The sequence below is a fragment of the Octodon degus genome, unplaced genomic scaffold (assembly GCF_000260255.1).
Source record: "Octodon degus isolate 3935 unplaced genomic scaffold, OctDeg1.0 scaffold00116, whole genome shotgun sequence".
Taxonomy (NCBI): Eukaryota; Metazoa; Chordata; class Mammalia; order Rodentia; family Octodontidae; genus Octodon; species Octodon degus.
The window spans coordinates 8,920,787-8,940,368 of NW_004524692.1; the positions used below are offsets into that span (position 1 = coordinate 8,920,787).

At 37.1% G+C, this 19,582-nt stretch overlaps 2 protein-coding genes and 1 non-coding gene across 3 annotated transcripts; 2 read left to right on the forward strand and 1 right to left on the reverse strand.

Annotated features, from left to right (window-relative positions):
• Positions 1-2,351: 2,351 nt before the first annotated feature.
• LOC101570183 (olfactory receptor 6K6) lies at positions 2,352-3,299 on the reverse strand. The gene has a single exon (XM_004640005.1). The coding sequence runs from the start codon at positions 3,297-3,299 to the stop codon at positions 2,352-2,354; it is 948 nt and encodes a 315-aa protein (XP_004640062.1).
• A 6,776-nt stretch (positions 3,300-10,075) lies between these two features.
• LOC111812213 lies at positions 10,076-10,175 on the forward strand. The gene has a single exon (XR_002817786.1). It is a non-coding gene; the product is annotated as a small nucleolar RNA U13 (small nucleolar RNA).
• Positions 10,176-16,931: 6,756 nt separating this feature from the next.
• On the forward strand, positions 16,932-17,879 carry LOC101570587 (olfactory receptor 6K3-like). Its single transcript, XM_004640006.1, has one exon. The coding sequence runs from the start codon at positions 16,932-16,934 to the stop codon at positions 17,877-17,879; it is 948 nt and encodes a 315-aa protein (XP_004640063.1).
• The last annotated feature ends 1,703 nt before the right edge of the window (positions 17,880-19,582 follow it).

Sequence of the window (19,582 nt, forward strand, 5' to 3'; positions counted from 1 at the left end):
CGCTTGACTGGCAATGTCAGAAATTATTGACCTGAGTCCCCCACAGCTCAACATAACAGCATGGCTTTACTTCCTATATTTTGTCTTCATACTTTTCTACTGGATGGTTAAGACCAAGGTAAAGCAGCACCTATGCAACAAGAGTTGTAGCTTTTGGGTCTGAGAAGGTCAGTGAAATCCCCTCAGGATTTGTCCTGTGATCCTGTACCTCAGATTGTAGAACCTTTGTCAGTGTCAGCCGTGTGGATGAGTCACGGCCATTGCTTGGCCAATGTACTCTCTGTGAAAGCCTCAGAGAATGTTTTCTCTCCATGTGACTCTCCATAGGCACGCTCTACATCATTGATCACTTTCCTCTTTGAACAGTTTTTGTGAAGCATCTTTGAGGCTAAATTCTATAGCACATCATGCATGTGATCAATCAAAGGGTGCTGAATTGAGTTTGTGAATTAAGTATGCGTATGTTAAGATATTTTATTTATGTGGTCTGCTGAATGATAGGGGAATTCGTTGCTGGGCAGGTGCTAATCATATAGGGGAATGAAACTTCCAACCTGAAAGATGCCTGGGATGGGTTCATGTTCTATAAAACTGAAGAATAAATTTTAGGAACAACAAAGGTTAAAAGCAGAATATATTTATTGAGGGAAAGACAGCTACCGTCTGAGAGAGGGACAGTAGGGGACCCCTGTGGGTTGCCAAGGAATCTGGATTTTCATAGAACAAAACCATAAGGTAAAGAGGGTATAAGGTGGAAAATATGGGACCTCACTAGGTGAGCATGAGGTGGGACCAAACTATGGTTAACCAATAAGATTGCAAGCATAATTTCTCAGGCAAAAATGTTTAAATCTAGGATAAAATGAGAAAGCAGTTACCTAGCAAGATGGTATGCATGTAGAACAGGGGCTCTTCCTGTAGAGGGTTGAGTTAGTGACTCTTCCTGGCTTCCTCAAACTGATAGAGACCTATTTAGAACCTCAATCCCCCATGCTTATCTTTAGGGAGGCATGCATTTGTTTAATCTCTTGTCTTGAGGTCTGGTCCACAGTTAAAGAGCCTGTCTCTCTCACAGTTGCAAGGTATCTTGTCTTCCATAGTGGTCTCCTTATGAGGGCCCAGCCTTGTCTGACTGACTATAATATTTTTATCTAACTCGGCTGTCCATAGCATGGGAGAAAATTAACAGTAGCAATTTCCAGAACTATTACATCTGAAGTGTCTATTCTTTCCTGCTTTCTGTCCTCACTATCATGTGGAATCACAGAAGAGAGGAGCAGGAACCCAGGTGGTGAATTTGGATTGTAGAAATAAAAATAGATAAAAGGAAGACAAGAAAAATTATAATTTTAAAAACAGAAATTATAGTTTCAAGTCACCAGCCTGATTTAACTTCTTTTTCTTTCTTTCTCCCAGAACATAAGCTGAACCAATTCCCTTTTACCCATAAATGTGTTCAGCCATTCCCTTTTTACTAGGAAATGAATTCTTTCACCAATGAACAGACTACCTCTTTAACCTGTAAAATAGGCTTTTCCCTACAAATGTGTCCTGTCTTCTTGTATTTGGGGCATTCTTTTTTTATCTTTTCTGTGGGTGGCCCATACTTTTCACAAAACCCACCAAGAAACCTGTAGATTCACACATTCCACAGATGTCTGCAGTCAAAAGCACAAACGTCCCAGCTCCAAACTGTAGTGTCTCTCTCTTTTTCTGAAGGGCCCATGTTCTGTTTCTTTGAGTGTGCATTTTCAAATTTAGATTTTGGTCCAACAAATGCTTGCCATGCCTTTTACTGATGCACCCTAAAAAATATTTTTCCGTGCAGAAACAGTGAGTCAGAAAACTCATTTAATAAATAGAGTGCATTAGACTCCTGAAATCAGCTTTAGGAACCTCCTTGAACCCTATCCTGTGATAGCTGTAGAAGATGAGAAATAGGATAAATTGTACTCTACAGCTCATATGTCCTACTTCAGCCATCACAAGTAATGCTGGTGGGGGGAACAACCCACTTGGGCCCCCCTCCTGTCCCTCTCTTGGACAGGAGTTTTCTTTCCCTCAATAAATATATTCTGCTCAAAAAAAAAAAAAAAACAAAACAAAAAAAAACCCCAAAAAAAACAAACCCACCACCACCAACAACAAAAACAACAAGTAATGCTGGTGGATATTGATGGAAACAGACTATGCAGTTACCACCACTGATCTGTAGGAGGCAGTATATCATTCCTATAAGCAATAACCAGAAAGCAACTGCAACAATAGAAAAAGTGCATAGTCATGGACAAGACAGGAAGGGTGAGATTCCGTGCTTCTAAGAAACTCCTCAGAGTTTCCAGGATGTAGTTCTATCTCCCTATGCCACTCACTGCCTTTTGATAGCAGAAAAGTCTTTTGATAGCATCTTTCATGTCCTTATTTCTCAGGCTGTAAATAATGGGGTTGAGGAAGGGAACAAGGATAACAAAAGTGACTGCAATGGCTGTGTCCCAAAACACAGAGTAAGTGGCTGAGAATCGCAAATACATGACAGCCACACTGCCAAAAAACATCAAGAACACAGCAATGTGAGCAGCACAGGTAGAAAATGCCTTCTTACGACCCTCAGGGGATGGCATCCCCAGAATCACCACAATGATGCGAATGTAGGACAGGGCAATGACCAGGAAGGAGGCTATGATCTCTGCTCCGTGAATGGCATCCACAATGACCACTAGGGATGTATCTGTACAGGCCAATTTCAGCACAGGCGTGAAGTAACAGAAGATCTGGTGGATCTGGTTGGAGGCACAAAAAGGCAAGGTGGCGATCCATGCAATCTCAGGGAGCACAAGAAGGAAACCACAGAGGCAAGATCCAGCCGTCAGTTTGATAGGGAGTTTGGGAGTCATGATGACTGGGTAATGGAGTGGATGGCAGATTGCTATGTACCTGTCAATAGCCATGGCTGTCAGGATGCAGCCTTCTGTGATACCCAGCGAGTGGAAGAAGTACATCTGCATGAGGCAGCCAGCTAGGGAGATGGTCTTCTGCTCACTGACCAGATTCGAGAGCATCTTGGGGATGGTGGTTGTGGAATACCAGATCTCCAGGAAGGAAAGGACGCTGATGAAGAAATACATGGGGGTATGCAGGACCACATCCAGCTGGACAGCAATGAATATTATTAGGTTCCCAGTTAAAATAAATCCATAGATGAGAAATAAGGGGATAAAGAACAAGAGGCTACCTTCATGCAAATCTGGGAACACAGTAAAGAGGAACTCGGTCACCATTGTCTGATTCCCACTGGTCATCCACTGTGCCATCTGCTAAGGGAGGAAAAGCCATAAGAAAACTCCTGGAGTTGGAATGTAACTACCCATTGAAAATCACTTCACTCCTTTTCTGTGTTCTGTTACTTCAGTGGGATCCTAAACAAGATGGTTCTAAATATCTCTCAAGCTATAGCCCCATGATGGAATCACCTGCAATATATTTGCAGTGAGGTCTCGAAGTGACCGTTTCTCGCACTAATCTTTTAACTGATGTCAAGAAAATATAAACAATATAAGAGATTTAATTTCCTGGAAATATTTTGTGGAGGTTCAGTCACTTTCATTTCTGAGTTCTCCAAATTCCCAGCCATTCTCTGTGTAGCTTTTATTCCAAATACGCTTAACATCTGTTCTTTAGAAAAAAATATTTTTGCAAAGTCATTCTCAGAAAATAAAAGGCATTCTCAAGAGACCTTCTCCAATAATTTTTCTCTATGTTGCTTGTTTATCATTGTTTGCACTAAAATTTAACCTGAAATTGACTAAACTATTCTCTATTACTCAGCCTGCCTTTTTCACTCTGTTGGTTTTATATATCTTTCTTATCACATGTTAACTATCTAAATATGTGGAAATATTCTTCCTCACAGTCTCTGCTTTCTCTGTGTCTTTTCCTCTGTCTGTGATTAATAGTTTCTCAAAGATTCTCTCTGAAATATCACCTTGCCTTCTAGCTATTCAACAGCTTTGTCAGGCCTAACCAGCGTCCTGCACTTTTATTTTTGATGATGCCATTTCTCACTTCCTTTCAGTTGTTTGATCTTCTATTGGGTTCATACCTACTAAAGTCTATTGAATGTCCCCATTTCTATGGAAATCTATTGATCTGCACTGCCAGAAGTACTAAGCTTTTCCTCTGTCCTCTAATGGGCCTTATTTTTCTTTCTTTATGACACTAACACATTCTTTCTTGCATTTCAAACATAAGCATATTGGCATTATCTCTCCCAAGTAGACTGAAAAATCCTAAGAGAAATCATATACAAGAACCACAATGATCTTATTGAGGAGCTCCTCTGCAATGGCCATGATGCTAAGGATTTTATAGACTTAAAATTTTTATACCCTTATTTCCACTTACACTGTGACTACTGCAGTTGAGACAGGAAAATTGAAAAACAGATATAAGAAATAGCTTATCCAAATTAAAAGCTGGTATCCAGTAGTAACTTGGAAACCAAGTCAGTCTCAGAAACTCACTACAGTTTTTTTGTTGTTGTTGTTGTTTTTGGGTTTTTTTATCTCACACGGTAAGCAGAAGTCAGAATTCTTTCTGACCCTTCATTCTTTCTATTTTCTCCTCTTGAATAGTTCTGTGTCAATAAGGCTGTCTTAGGAATGAGGTAAAAGATCTGATATCATTTTCTCAGGAGTCAAAACAGATTCAAGAGCAGATTTAGTTGGGGCCAGGAAGATGGCTCAGTGGAATAAGCGCTTCCCTGGCAAGTGCAAGGGCCTGAGTTCAATCCCCGGTTCCACAAAAAAAAAAAAAAAAAAAAAAAAGAGCAGATTTAGTGACTGGTAGGAATTGTGTTAGTTGCGTCTCAAAGCCGCATTCTGTCATAGGTGGAGACTTTTCCAACCAAGCTGGATCTAGAATATGTGATGCTAAAATTGCTTCTTACTACAATATACTAGGCTCAAGGACCATAGCAACAAGGGGGTGAGTGCTACGATACTCACCCTAAGTAGCCTAAATAAGATATAAGACACAGAACGAGCTGTGCTCACTGCTTGCTTGTCTTGCTACCTTTTGCACACCATGAACTGCTTCTCCTTAGCAGTGTCTGTCTGGCACGCCACCATGCCTTGGAGCCAGCTGATGATGGACGGAAAATTACAACGTGAACTCAATAAACCTCTCTTACCTTGACTTGTGGCTGTTGTACATTTTTTCTCAGCAGTGATAAAAATAACTAAAACACTGACAATTAAGAATATTATTTCACCAGTATGTAAGATGATTTTGACACTGTTTCTTGGGCACTGTTCCTTGGGGTTTGAGAAAGATAGAAGGGACTGGCTTTGAAATGGACTAAAGAGCAGCAATTAGCAGAAAGGAGAGCCTCCAAGAGTGAAGATATGAGAGGCTGGAGGTGTCTCTGACTACAAATTTACTTCCCTGTCCTGTCTGTGCCTATTTTTTTCAGCTTAAAGCAAGAGAGACTGACCAATAGCAATGAATAGTCATTATGGAGTACACAGTACAGGAAACAACAGGGATATAGCAATAGCAAAGAAAATTCAGTGCTAAGAAGCTCATGAAAGCTTAGTAAAGTGACTCCCACATTGCCCCAAGCAGGAGGCACTCCTTCTTACTAAGGTAGCATCACTGTTAATCACTCACAGATCCATTTATCTAACTCTAAGGTGGTGAGTGATCCTGAGTTTGTGCTATTGCTGGCTATAGTTTCAAGGTGAGTAAATATTATTCTTGTTCTTTTAACTCACAGAGAACATACATTAGTTCTAAAATGTAAGACAGTTATGGCAGTGCAAAAGGAGCTCAGCCTATACAGATAGCTTGTATACTGAAAAGATAGGACTTTGATTTTTTAACTATGGAAAGAAATATAGTAATACTTTCCACAGGAAATGCTGTCCTGTGGCTCTGCAGGAGCTCATATTTTTTGAGCCTTGGCAGAATTTTAGTGTTTATATATTAGTACCTTTATGTGATATATATGTATATATATATTTTTTTTTTCATTATATGTATTTGGTACAGGGTCTCACTACACAGCTGGGACTTCTAGTGATCCTCCTGTTTTCAGCCTCCCTAGCACTGGAATTACAGGTGTGCCATCATGTCTGGACTTAGCTGCTGGCTCAGCACTTCCTGGGGGCTGGGCTATCGTGGCATGTGGGACCTGGGATTGAACCTAGCCCCTGTGCTTGCCAGAGCAGGTGCTTAGTCTGCTGAGCTATCTTGTCAGTCCAATATAATTTTCTAACAACATCCTTCCAAATTTTCTTTCTCATTTTTCAATTTACTTTCAAGATTGGAGTTTGAACCTAGGGTTTTTAGACTGAGTTACATTCCATTTCCAGTATTTGTTAATTTATTTTTTTATTCAGAGGCTGGGTATTGTTAAATTGCCAAGTTTTCCAGGCTGAGGTCAAACTCATGATTCTCCTGCCTCAGGTTTCCATAATGCTGCAGTTATAGGTGTGTACCACCACACCTGACCTCATTATTCTAGATCTTTTCTCATGCACTGAAATTCTTAAAATATAGAGTTGTGTCCTGTAGAACAACAGCAGTGTTCTGAAGATTTAAGGCCCTAAAGAAAGTATGGGCAGACACAGCACAGGCAGAGGTTGCTGCCCTGTCAACAACTGTCTGTCACACTCACCCTGGTGAGACCACCAAGTGCTCCTCAGCACCTCTTCTGTCACCTGTCCCTTTTAGTTTGCTGATGCTAACTATATAGATGTCTCTGACATCTCCTCAGGGATTATGCAGAATGGAAATAGTCTTTCCTGGAAACTCTCTTTAGATGATGCAGTATCTAAGAAAAATGACTCATCTCATTCTCCTCTCTAAGGAACAAATTAAGGGAGAAGTGTCATATAGCAATTAGATATTCCCCTGGGTGAGGTCTCAAAAACTATTCTGTAGCTACAAAGCTTTGTTTGTTAGACAGGAATGTAAAGCTGGGCCCTGGTATTCAGGACAAATGAGGAGTTCAAAACAGACTAAAGACTGGATCAAGTTGTTTTGAATATACATCAGTAAGCACTCCCTGCGTTTTCATCATTTTTAAAAAATTATTTCCATTAACTCTACAAAATATATATTATTATATAAAATAAGTATATTATGTATTTTAAGTCATAAAATATGCATCTCAATTATCTTCTAAAATAATTGCATAACTCAAAATTGTTGCCATGGGGCTGGGGAGATAGTTTGGTGGTCTAAGCATCTGCCTGAAAAACACAAGGACCACATTCGATCTCTGGTACCCATGCCATGCCAACCCCAGAGCCCTGGGTATGTCATGCTGGCCACGGAAACTGGATGTGTTGGTGCAAGTCTGTCATCCCAGTGCTGGGGAGGCTGAGACAGAAGGATCACCACAGGAGTAGTGAGCTACATGGCAATACCCTGTAGCAAATAAATAATTTAAATAATCAGAATTGTTGTCATGGTAACCAGACATGGTTATAATTGCCTCTAATCACAGGACCTGAGGAGCTGAGGCAGAAGGATTATCATGGGAGGAGACCAGCCTTGGGTACAAAACAAGACTCTGACAAATTATAGATAGATAGGTAGATAAATAAATAAATAAATAAATAAATAAGCATTATCATGGTAGACTGTGGGTGGTAGCCTACAACTGTAATCCTAGCACTCTGGAAGGCCAAGGAAGATGCATTACAAGCTTGAACCCTTCCTGGAAAATCAGTGACTTAAGGGACAGCTAGGAATTGTAACTCAATTCAAAGGCTTTGGGTTCCTTTGCCAGTAACACACACAAAAAGGCAATATGTTAAATTTTATATTACTTGCTTTTATGATAATTTTCCAAACTCAATTTGTAAATGAGACACACTGTCAAAGGTTTATAATCCCAGGACGCTCGGAGGCTGAGGCAGACTCACATGTTCCTACAAGTAGGCCTGTAAGAAATGACAGTAGTATTTAATATATAGAATATATTAAAATAAAATAAACTGAATAAAAGTTCAGACCTCATTACATACTCTCCAAATTAACTACTAATAATGGTTTCATATAAAAACCCAATTTGAATACTTGGACTAAAATTTAGGATATTTTTCTTAGTTAAAATAAGAATGCAATTTATTTATCCATTTTTATTTTATTATTTTCTTTTTTTTTGGTGGAACCAGGAATTAAACTCAGACCCTTGCACTTGCCAGGAAATCACTTACTCTACTGAGCCATGATCCCAGCCCCAAGAATGCAATTTAAACAGTTCATATAAACAATAAGAGAAGCAACTGATTACTCAACTATATTATTTTTCCCTATCACCAAATTAAGCAATAAAGAGAGATGAAGTGCACAGTAAATCATATTTGGAACAATTTTCACTTACAATTTTTATTTTGTATGTATTAAGAACTCCAATTAAAATGAAAAAAAATGAAGAAGAAAGAAGAAAAAATGAAATATGTACATATAGAAAAGTGTTCAACCTAAGTGCATATCCTTTATATATTACTTTGTGATATATATATGATATATATGTATATATTAAACAATGTACACTTAAATTAATAGTGAGTTCCAAAAGAAATCAGGGAAGCAATAAATCTGTTTATACTACTTTTTTTTCTCTTCTTCTTCCTCTTCTTCTTCTTCTTCTTCTTCTTCTTTTTTGGAAACGGGAATTAAACTCAGGCACTTGTGTTTGACAGGCAAGCATATATTCTACTGAGCTATCTCCTCAGCCCCCCCAAAATATTTACATATTCCCCAATGTGCACTTCTTTAACTTAAGAGTTGCTTTAGGTTTTAGAGAAATCACACAGGCACTTATCTATCAGAAACATTTTTTTTTTTTTTTTTCCGGTACTGGGGATTGAACTCAGGGCCATGTGCTTGCCAGGCAGGCACTTATTCTACTGAGCTATCTCACCAGCCTATTTTTTTTTTTCAAAAAGTCTTTTACTTATGTTTGTATGTGTGTGTGTATTTGATACAAGGTCTTGCTACACAGCATGTTCTTGTAGCAATCATTCTGTCTTAGCCTCCCCAGTGCTGGGATTACAGGCATGAACCACCACACCCAGTTTTGGTGACCAGCACAGTGTGCCCAGGGTTCTGAGGACAGCACAGTATGTGGTACCAGAGATCAAACCCAGGTCCTTGTGCTTGCAGCACGGGTGCTTAGACCACTGAGATATCTCCGCAGCCCTCTACAGCTAAGTGTAAATGCCAGTACAATTATACTAAGTGATATGCCAGTACATATCAGAATTTAGGAGACACAGTGAAAGGAGTTCTAAGAGGAAAGTTTGTAGCTATAACTGCCTATATCACAAATCAGAGGGAGGCCCAATAAAAAAATTAATCATGTACCTCAAGGCCCTACGAAAAGAATAAGAATCTAAACACAACACTAGTACAAGGAGGGAAATTATATAATCAGAGGAGAAATCAATAACATTGAGAACAAAACAATAGAAAGAATGATCAATCTAAGCATTGGTTCTCTGAAATAATAATCATTGAAAAAAAAAACCTTAGACAATCTAATCACAAAAGGGGAGAAAAGACCCAAACCAATGCAATTATAAATGAAAAAGGTGAAATTACAACAGATGCTGAAATAAAAAAAGATTATTAAAAGCTAGTTTGTAAACCTGTAGGCCAATAAATTAGAGAATACAGAAGAAATGGATAGATTCCCAGATATGTATAATTATCAAAACTGAAACAAGATTTAAAAACTGTAAATAATCCAATAATTAGCAATGAAACTGAAGTAGCAATGATCAACCTACCAACTAAAAGAAGCCCGTATGAACCTATATGGGTTCACTGCTGAGTTCTATAAAAACTTCTCCAATACTCCTCAAGGTTTTTAATGAAATTAAAAGGGAAGGGGTATGTACAAAGACTTTCCTGGAAGCTACCATTACCATTATTCAAAAACAAAATAATGATTTAACTCAAAAGGAGAGCTGTAAACCCATCTCTTTGATAAATGTAGATACAAAAATCCTCAACACAATACTAGTAAAGAAAATGCAACAAATCATCCAAAGGATCATGTACCATTGTTCATGAGTGTGATGATTCTGTGTCCATACCTTATGCATGAGATGTGCCTCCCACAAACCATGTTATGAGGTGGACACATTATCCATCTGATGTAGAAAAAAAAAAAGATCATGCATCCTTACCTAAGGATACAAAGATAGTTTAACATATGCAAATACAATATATCACACTTAAATAATTTAAAAAGAGTTTATCATTTCTATAGATGCAGAAATATATTTTTACAAAATCCAATATCCTTTAATGATTAAAAAACACTGAATATTGTTGGTATGGAAAGACCTCATCACAACCTGATGAAAGCCATTTGTGACAAATCTATGGCCAATAACATTAAGTGTGAAAAACCAAACACTTTCCTTCAAAAATCAGGAACAAGACAGAGGATGTCCTATATCACCTTGTCTTTTTAACATACTCCTTGAAACATTAAAAAGAGCAATCAGGTAAGGAAAAAATATAAAACAAATATGTAGAGGAAAGGAAGAAGTCAGTTACCATTGTTCGATGATGACGTGATCCTTTATATAGGAGACACAACAATTGATCAAAAGACTCTGAGAATCAATTCATTAACATGACAAAAATCACAAAAAATCAATGGCATTTCTGAATATCAATAATGAATCAGATGAAAGAAATGTCAAGGGAAAAATTTACAATAACCTCAAGAAATATTAGACACATAGCAAATAACCTAAGGAAATTAACTAAGGAAATGAAAAACCTCTCTAATGAAACCTACAACACTCTAAAAAAAAAAAAAAGGAAGTTGAAGAACATATCAGAAAATCAAAAAAATGTCTTATTTCTGTATAGACAGAAGCAATATCATCAAAATGACTTCCAAAATTGACATAAAGATTTAATGCAATTCTCCCTGGCATCACAGGTTGTACCGGCCCGAAGTCAGACACGCTGAGCCAGTGAACAAGTCCAGACGCGGTGGTGCACATCTGTAATCCCAGCACTCAGGAGCATGAAAACAGGAGGATCACTATGAGTCTGAGATGTTTAGTGAGACCTTATACCAAATACATTTTAAAAAATGAAAAAGAGAACTCATAGCTATTCTACATACAGAATTCAAAAAATTTAGGCTCTCAAAATAAGACACCCAAATTGAAAAAAATGGACAAGTGAAATGAGTAGAAAGATGACAAAACTACAAATAGGCAGTAAACATATGAAGAAATGTTCAACATTACAGATGACATGATCTTTTACATAGAAGACACACAAAAACCTATCAAAAGATTCTAAGAATTTATGAGGAAATTCAGTAGCAAGATAAAAATAAAATGCAAATTAAAACAACATGGAGCTGGCATATTACCCCAGAATAATGGTCATCATTAAGAAATCAAATAATAGCAATTACTGGAGAGTGTGGACAGGAAAAAGAAATATCTTCTACAGTTGGTGGGAAGATAAACCAGTTCAATTCTTGTGGAGATCAGTATGGAGATTTTTCAGGAAACTGAACTATAATTCTATTTGTCCCAGCTATTTTCTTTCTATGTATCTTAGCCAAAAAAAAATTAAAGGCATCATATAATAATGATTCATAGTTCCCTATGTTTGAAGTTGCACAACTCATAATAGCCAAATCTTAGAAATGGCCTATATATTTGTCAACAGATAAGTGGTCAAAGAAAAATGTGGCATAACTGTAATCTCAGCACTTGGGAGGCTGAGGTAGGAGAACTGTCAGTTCAAGGTCAGTCTGGACCACACAGTGAACTCAAGAGCAGCCTAAACTGCACAGTGAGACCCTGTCTCAAAGAAAACAAGCAAGCAAGCAAGCAAGCAAGAAATATTAATAAATGTACCATAAAGAAAGATAAGCTTGAGTTGAACATAAGAAAATGAATGCACTTTAAGATTGCCATGTTATGTGACATGAATCAGACACACTAGCTTAATGTTGAATTATTTCTTTTATATGGCAAAGTATTGAAAGCAAAATAAAACATAGATAATAAGTACACAGAATTTTTTTTTGTATTTAGTACAGGGTCTACAGGGTTTCACTACACAGATTGGACTCAGTGCTTCTCCTTCTTTCATCCTCCCAAGCACTGGGATTACAGGCATGCATTACCACGACCAATCTCAATCACAATCTCATTGAGCCCCAGGGGCGGGGCCAGAACAGCACTCTGGGAATCAAACCCTGGTCCCTGCTTCTGCCTAAGCAAATGCTTTAACCGCTGAGTTATCTTTCTGGCCTATCTGGCTGGCCTGACAGATCTTTCTTAAAGCATAAAAGTATCAAGAGATGGACAGAATGGGGAGGGAAAAAAGAAAAAGTGGATGAAAGAAAAGAATCAAGCTATGTTACATGCATGCCCCAACTCCACACAAAGAATGCAAACATTATGCATTGCAAACATATATAACAATAATAGAAATGAAAGCAAAGGGAAAGGAAAGAAAAGGAACAAATATAGGTGGAGCTAGGAGGGAAGGAAGTGAGAGGGAGATTTCAAAAGGAATTAATATATATTATGTATATGTACCACTTTTCAACAAGGAATATAAACATTAAAAATAGAAACAAGAAAGAGGAATAGGCTCAGTTGTTCCCTAATTAGGCACTTGGGACATTATCTACTTTCCCATAGGCACAGGGAAGATAATTCTTCATAAGGAGCCTTTCTTCTCTTGCCTAAGTCCCTGAGTGATCTCAACTGTGGCTGTGGTTTCAACCATCCTACTTATTCAACTGCAGAGCAGTTGAGAGGGAGACATTTGGAAAACAGGTTTGGGGAAGAGGTGGGTGTAAGATGAAAAGAAATATAGAAACTATTTGGAGGTTGTAACACTGTATAAGGTAAAGGGAAATACTATAGCCCAGGGATAGAGAGTTGTTGCAAGTTTTGTTCTAGAACTAGAGAGAACCCAAAATAATAATTACCTGGAGAAGCTATCAAGTTTCTTTCTGGGTCACTAGCTCCAAGATTTTCTTACTTATACTAATTTCTGGATTAAGTATTTTTTATCATGTGTTTATTTGTTTATTTAGTAAATGGTTTTGCCATGCAGTTCACACTTGGAGTGATCCTCCTGTCTCAGCCTCTCCAGCACTGGGAGTATAGGCGTGCATCACCATGCCTGGTTTGGTGGCTGGCTCAGCACGGGACCGACACAGCATGTGATACCAGGGAATGAAGTCTGGTCGTTGCACTTCCCAGGCAGGCGCTTAGACCAACAAGTTGTCTCCCTGGCCAGGATTAAGTTTTAATGTAGGATGTTTGCATTTTATATTTTAAGGACCCTAAAAATAAAGAATGCTAGAACAAAGTGGGGCTCATGAGTTGAGCTTCTGGTCTATTTCTCCAATGTAGGAGTCCTGTTAGATATAGTTTTGCTTCCAAGTACCAGTATCAAATTATATTCTTACATGCACGATCTTTCCTAAAAAATAAACTCTAAATATACACCAACTTTTCCTTTTTCTATGTTTCTGCTTTCCAATTCTAAAGTATAATAGCTATAGAGAGCTAGTTTCAATGATTTCTTTTTCCTCATTTAAAGGAAAACAGAACTATTATAAGATTACTATTTTCTGCCATAGCAAAAAAGCATATTGGGGGTAATAAACTAAAAATATGAAGATGTCAAAATGATTTTAAAATATAATCTAATCATATTATTTGTCATCCTTAGAGGTTCATATTTCATTGGAAGCTTTTAGACAACCACTCTTTGTATGAGGTTTTCAGAAAGGGGATTAAAATCTTTGTACTTAAAAATATTGCTGTAGTACCTGAGAGAGATTTAACTAGGGAAAGATACCTTTGAAAACAATGCATTCAAGTAGAAATAATTTAAACAAAATAATCAGCGTAAGTTATTTTTTCTTGTGAATATTTAAAATAGTTTTCAAGTAGTTTTCTTAAAAGTATTGTCCCTCAGGATCCTCTTGTTTGAAAAGAGATTTAATAATGTATTGTATCAGTGAAAATCAAGAAAAGTGGCTGAGGATATAGCCTAGTAGCACAAGCGACTGCCTGGCAAGTGCCAGGTCTTGAATTCAACTCATGGTACAAAAACTAAAATAAAATAAGATAGAAATACATCTTATTTTGTCATATAACAACTGAGTCCTATCAAATCTTGCTTTAGAAGCTTATGGAACTCCTAACTCTATTTTTAGGCTTTCTTATTCATGCAATGAATAAACAGTTCTGCAAATGTAGCCCAAGTCTCATAGGTAAAAGGGGTAATTTGCTAGTGGTATAATATAATCCTAGTCTCCTATTTTTCATATTTATTTTTCATTCTGTGTGCCCAGCGGTTCTCAACTGGCACTTTTTGTTCACTTCTCCCCTCTAGAGACATTTGGCAATTTCTAGAGCCATTTTGCTTGTCATAACTAGAGGACTGAACCAGTGACAACCAGTATATTGAAATCAGGTGTGATGCTGAACATCACAGAATACCTGGCCAGCCTTGTTTACTCTCACAGTTAGGAATTATGTCTAATATGACAGCAGTGCTCTACTAGAGAAAACCTACTTGGCGCTAATAGATAAACACCATAGAATGGGTGTAGGTAAAGATACCTGAAGCACTTGCCAAACCTCCCTCAGGTTGTGGACTGCTGATTAAAGTCTTTCAACAACACCAAACTAATCACATATGATTTCTAAATTGGTATATTTTAATTATGAACTAACTCCCTCCATAGATCATATTACATTTCACACACAAATATATAAAGCAATCCAGGCGGATGCATTTTATTTTATTTTTATTTATTTTAAATTTTAGATGCAGGATCTCACTACATAGTTTGAACTCATAGTGATTCTCCTGTCTCAACCTTCCCAGGGCTGGCATTACAGGGGTGCACCACAACCCCCGGTTTTGGGGCAAGCACGGCATGCAGTACTGAGGACCAAACTTGGAACCCTGCACTTTGCCAGGCAGGCATGTAGACCACTGAGCTATTGCTCTAGCCCTAGGTTGATGCATTTTAAAGTAAAAATAATCAGTATATTTGCCTTTTTCTTTTTAGTCAATTAATAAGAATAAAGTGGACTAAGAAAAGTGGTACCCGCACACAGGTATAAAATGCTCACTTCATACTGATTTTTTTTTTTTTTTTTTTTTTTTTTTTTTTTTTTTTTTTGGCTGACTCAGCCCACCCTGGGACTGGCGCAGCCTGTGGTGCCGGGGATCAAACCGTGGCTCCTGCACTTGCCTAAGCTGGCACTTAGACAGCTGAGCCATCTCACCAGCCCAAATGGTCAAATTCTTAAGTACAAAATGAGTTTATTTTGTCACCATTTTGTGTTCTCAATATTTCATCTCAAAAAAAAATCTACTTATTTAAACTATTTCACATGCACTACAACAGTAAATATTCCAGTGAATATCTTTGCACATAATATTTTCAAAGAGAAAAAAAAGTAAAAAAAAATAGAAACAATGTAGAATTTCACTCAACAAAATAAGAATTCAACATCGGTTGTTATATTACATATTGTTGTCTTCAAATGAGTTGTTCAGGATATCAGATAAAAGCATGTAAAATTGGCCAAACATTATAAAAGTTAAAAAGGAGAGAAAAAATTAAGCATTAACTTCTCCTTTCAATAGACCAGTAGAAATCAGCAGTACAATAATCCAAGCTATCCTGTGTATATGCTTATATGTATATGTATAAATATATCCATATATTTTTTTCCTTTCCTTCTTTATTTCTGTTCTTCTTTCCCTTATCCCAATTGTTCCTGTCCTTTAAATAATTTCTTTCCATTTCACTGTATCTATAGTACTTTTCAGATTTTATTTACTCTTTTGCACATAATTTTTATATGTGAATTACTTTCCATATAGTACATAGCAAAAGACAGGTTATAAACCATTTTAAGACTTTCAATAAAAAATGCCAAATTGTTTATAGCAGTACAGTTTTTCATAGCTAAATCTTGGAAAGAGTTCAAATTCCCATCAACTGAGGAATGAATAAAAAGATGTGGCATTTTTACACAATGAAGTATTATTCAGCTATTAAAAAAGATAAATTGGAGGCTTTTATAGGGAAGTGGATGCAACTACAGACCTTATTCATAAGTGAAATAAATCAGACCTGTATGTGAAAACATTGTATTGTCTCACTAATGTAAGAAGAGTAAATAAAATCAGAAGGGTACAATAGATACCATGAAAGGGAAAGCATCTTTTCAAAAGGAAGGAAATACTGGGACAAAGAAAGAGCAGAAGAAGGGAGAGGGAAAGAGATATATTTATGTATGCATGCAAAGTGACTTAGGTAATTGTACTGTTGATTTCTGCTTGTCTACAGATAGAATCAGTTGATGCTTAATTGTTTTCTTGCTCTTTTTAGTTCCTCATAACTTTTTTAAAAACAATTTTGCATGCTTCTATGTGGTAATGTGAACAACTAATTTGTAGACAATGTCTTCCAACATAGAAGCTATTGTCAGATTCCTATTGTTTTGTTTAGTGAAGTTCAGTATTGCTTCTAATTATTTTCTTTTTACTATTTTGTATTCTCTTTAGCTAATAAAGAAAAAAATTTAAAGTGTAAATTGCCTTGTTAGGAGAGTCAGTACCAATTTGTATATAAACAGCAAACTGTTTTTGCTTAGCTACCAAAATAGTCCATAAGATGAAGTTTAATTACAAAAATGTTTGCAAATTTGACAAGGTAACTTTATAATTTAGAAAGTAACTTACACTGCTTATTTTGTCAATTATTTTAATTGCAGAGTCGTTCCTTTTGTGAAAAAGAAATTTCTATTTGTTGTTGGAATACACTTAGAATTACAATTACTTTTTCCCATCATCCAATAAGGGAAGCTACTGAAAACATGGATCAGGAGAATTGGACAGTTGTGACTGAGTTTTATTTTCCTGATTTCCCTCAGTTTGAGAACAGTAGCCTTTTACTCTTCATTCCTCTGCTCTTTATTTATATTTTCATTATTGTTGGAAATTTCATGATCTTTCTTGCTGTTCGGTTGGACACTCGCCTCCATAATCCCATGTACAATTTCATCAGCTTCTTCTCTTTCCTGGAGATTTGGTACACCACGGTGACTATTCCCAAAATGCTCTCCAACCTGGTCAGTGGAGAGAAGAGCATCTCTTTCATAGGTTGTCTCCTGCAGATGTATTTTTTCCACTCCCTTGGAGTGACAGAAGCTCTGGTCCTCACCATGATGGCCATTGACAGATATGTTGCCATCTGTATTCCTCTTCGCTATACAATCATTATGACGCCTCAACTGTGCCTACAACTGTCCACCGGCTCTTGCATTTTTGGCTTCCTTATATTATTGCCAGAGATTGTATGGATTTCCACTCTTCCTTTCTGTGGCCCCAACCAAATCCATCAGCTCTTTTGTGACTTTGAACCTGTGCTGCTCTTGGCCTGCACAGACACTTCCATGATTCTGGTTGAAGATGTGATTCATGCTGTCTCCATCCTTACCTCTGTTTCTATCATCAGCCTTTCCTACTTAAGAATTATCATGGTGATTCTGAGGATCCCCGCGGGTGAGAACCGTCAGAAGGCATTCTCCACATGTGCAGCCCACATTGCCATTTTCCTACTATTTTTTGGCAGTGTGGCACTCATGTACCTGCACTTCTCTGTCACGTTTCCACCACTGATGGGCAAGGCCACTGCACTGATGTTTGCTGTCCTTGCCCCATTTTTCAACCCAATAATCTATAGTCTACGGAACAAAGACATGAAAGATGCCATCAATAAGATTTTGTGTTCTCAAAAGATGTTTAATGTCTCTGGGAGCTAATAGGAGTTCATCAATATATATTCAGAGAAATCTCATTATTCCCTTATTGTAAAATATGCTCATATTAATTTTAAAATAACTGCACATTTGTTTTCAAGTTGCTGACTGTGTGCTCTTTCCAATTTAAGAACTATTGCTTGATCCATGGAGGAAGCCCGCTTTGTATGTACCTATCCTCACATCATTCACAGATTATTATGAGTATGTTCTACACTTTGCACTCCCAAAATATTGTGGTATCATCACAAGTTGATTCAAGATCATAGTCAAAGCGATAATGATATTTCTAATTTGTACAGCTAAATATTTCCCATATAAATGCTTTCATTTTTATATTTGCAATGCCATTACATTCTTTGTTTTTCTATTTTCAGAAGAATATTGAGATGCAGAGAAAGTTAAGTAAATTAAGCTTGAGAAAGAAGTCTGACTCTCTAATGTTCATCTGAGAGACCGTTACCCCTCCTTAAATTGTCTCCTGATATACTGCAATGATTCCATGGCACAAACAGTCACTGCGTGTGATGTTTGTAGTATGATGTTATTATCAAGTCTTATTGAGTTAATTTTCATATTGCTTTTAAGATTCAAAATAAACATTCTGAGGCACTTGAGGACCAGATGGATATATTGTATTGTCCTGCAACAAAAATATATAAATATACAAATTATACAGAGTTACATTTTGGTGTTTTATAAAAATATCAGTACTATTAAAATATTTCATTTTGATCTCTTTTAAAAGGCTAAACCAGTTTCTGACCTCAGTCTTTGTTCTCATCGTTGTTTAATCTCTGGAATGTTTCCCTCCTCTTTGCTTTCGATGTTATTCATCCACTAAAAAGTACACATACATCTTGTTGTCCAGGAGAAGTTTCTTTGAGTTTCTCTCACAATACTGTGCTAGTAGTTTTAGGAGCAGGTGAAGTTTTTCCAAAAAATAATTTTGGCCTAGTGTGGGCAGCAGGCTAGAAGTGGGGGAAGAGAAGAGAGATTTCAACAATGGAAATATCAGAACCATTGTATGAAAATAAGCCACAGGCAATAGAGCCCAGGCTGGTAGATACATGCTGGGATCCATGTGGCAGTGTAAGGTCACAAAAGTCTCATTCTGGTGTCAGGAACCAACTCTGTTCCTTTTTTTTTTTTTTTTTTTTTTTTTTTGGAACCGGGGATTAAACTCAGGCCCTTGCACTTGCCAGGGAAGCGCTTATTCCACTGAGCCATCTCTCCGGCCCCCAACTCTGTTCTTTATCTTCCATCATTTCTATAAAATCAAATCCCCTTCATAGTTTAAAACAGAAATTTTCTCACAGTTTCATGGGTTGGCAACCCACTAAATCAGCAGCTAGTTTACTAGAGTCTGCTGAGCAACATTACATAAGACAAGTGTACTCTCCTCCATGTTTTCTGTCATCTTCTACTAGGCAAATTGAGTTTGTTTGCCCATTCACTGGATAGAGTGTTGTTTAAGGCTGGGAAATGGCACATTAACCCTCTTGTTACATAAATCAAATTAAAAAGGGACAGAGAAGAAGGAAAGAAATTCTATCCTTTGATGTTAGGATGTGACAATTCCCCCTTATAAAGGGCAAAAATACATAATGGAAATTATATTCTTCAATTTTTTCAAAATGTGAAAATTACTGGTATCCTTACATTAAGTTATAATCTATATGAGAACTACTGAAACTCACTATTTA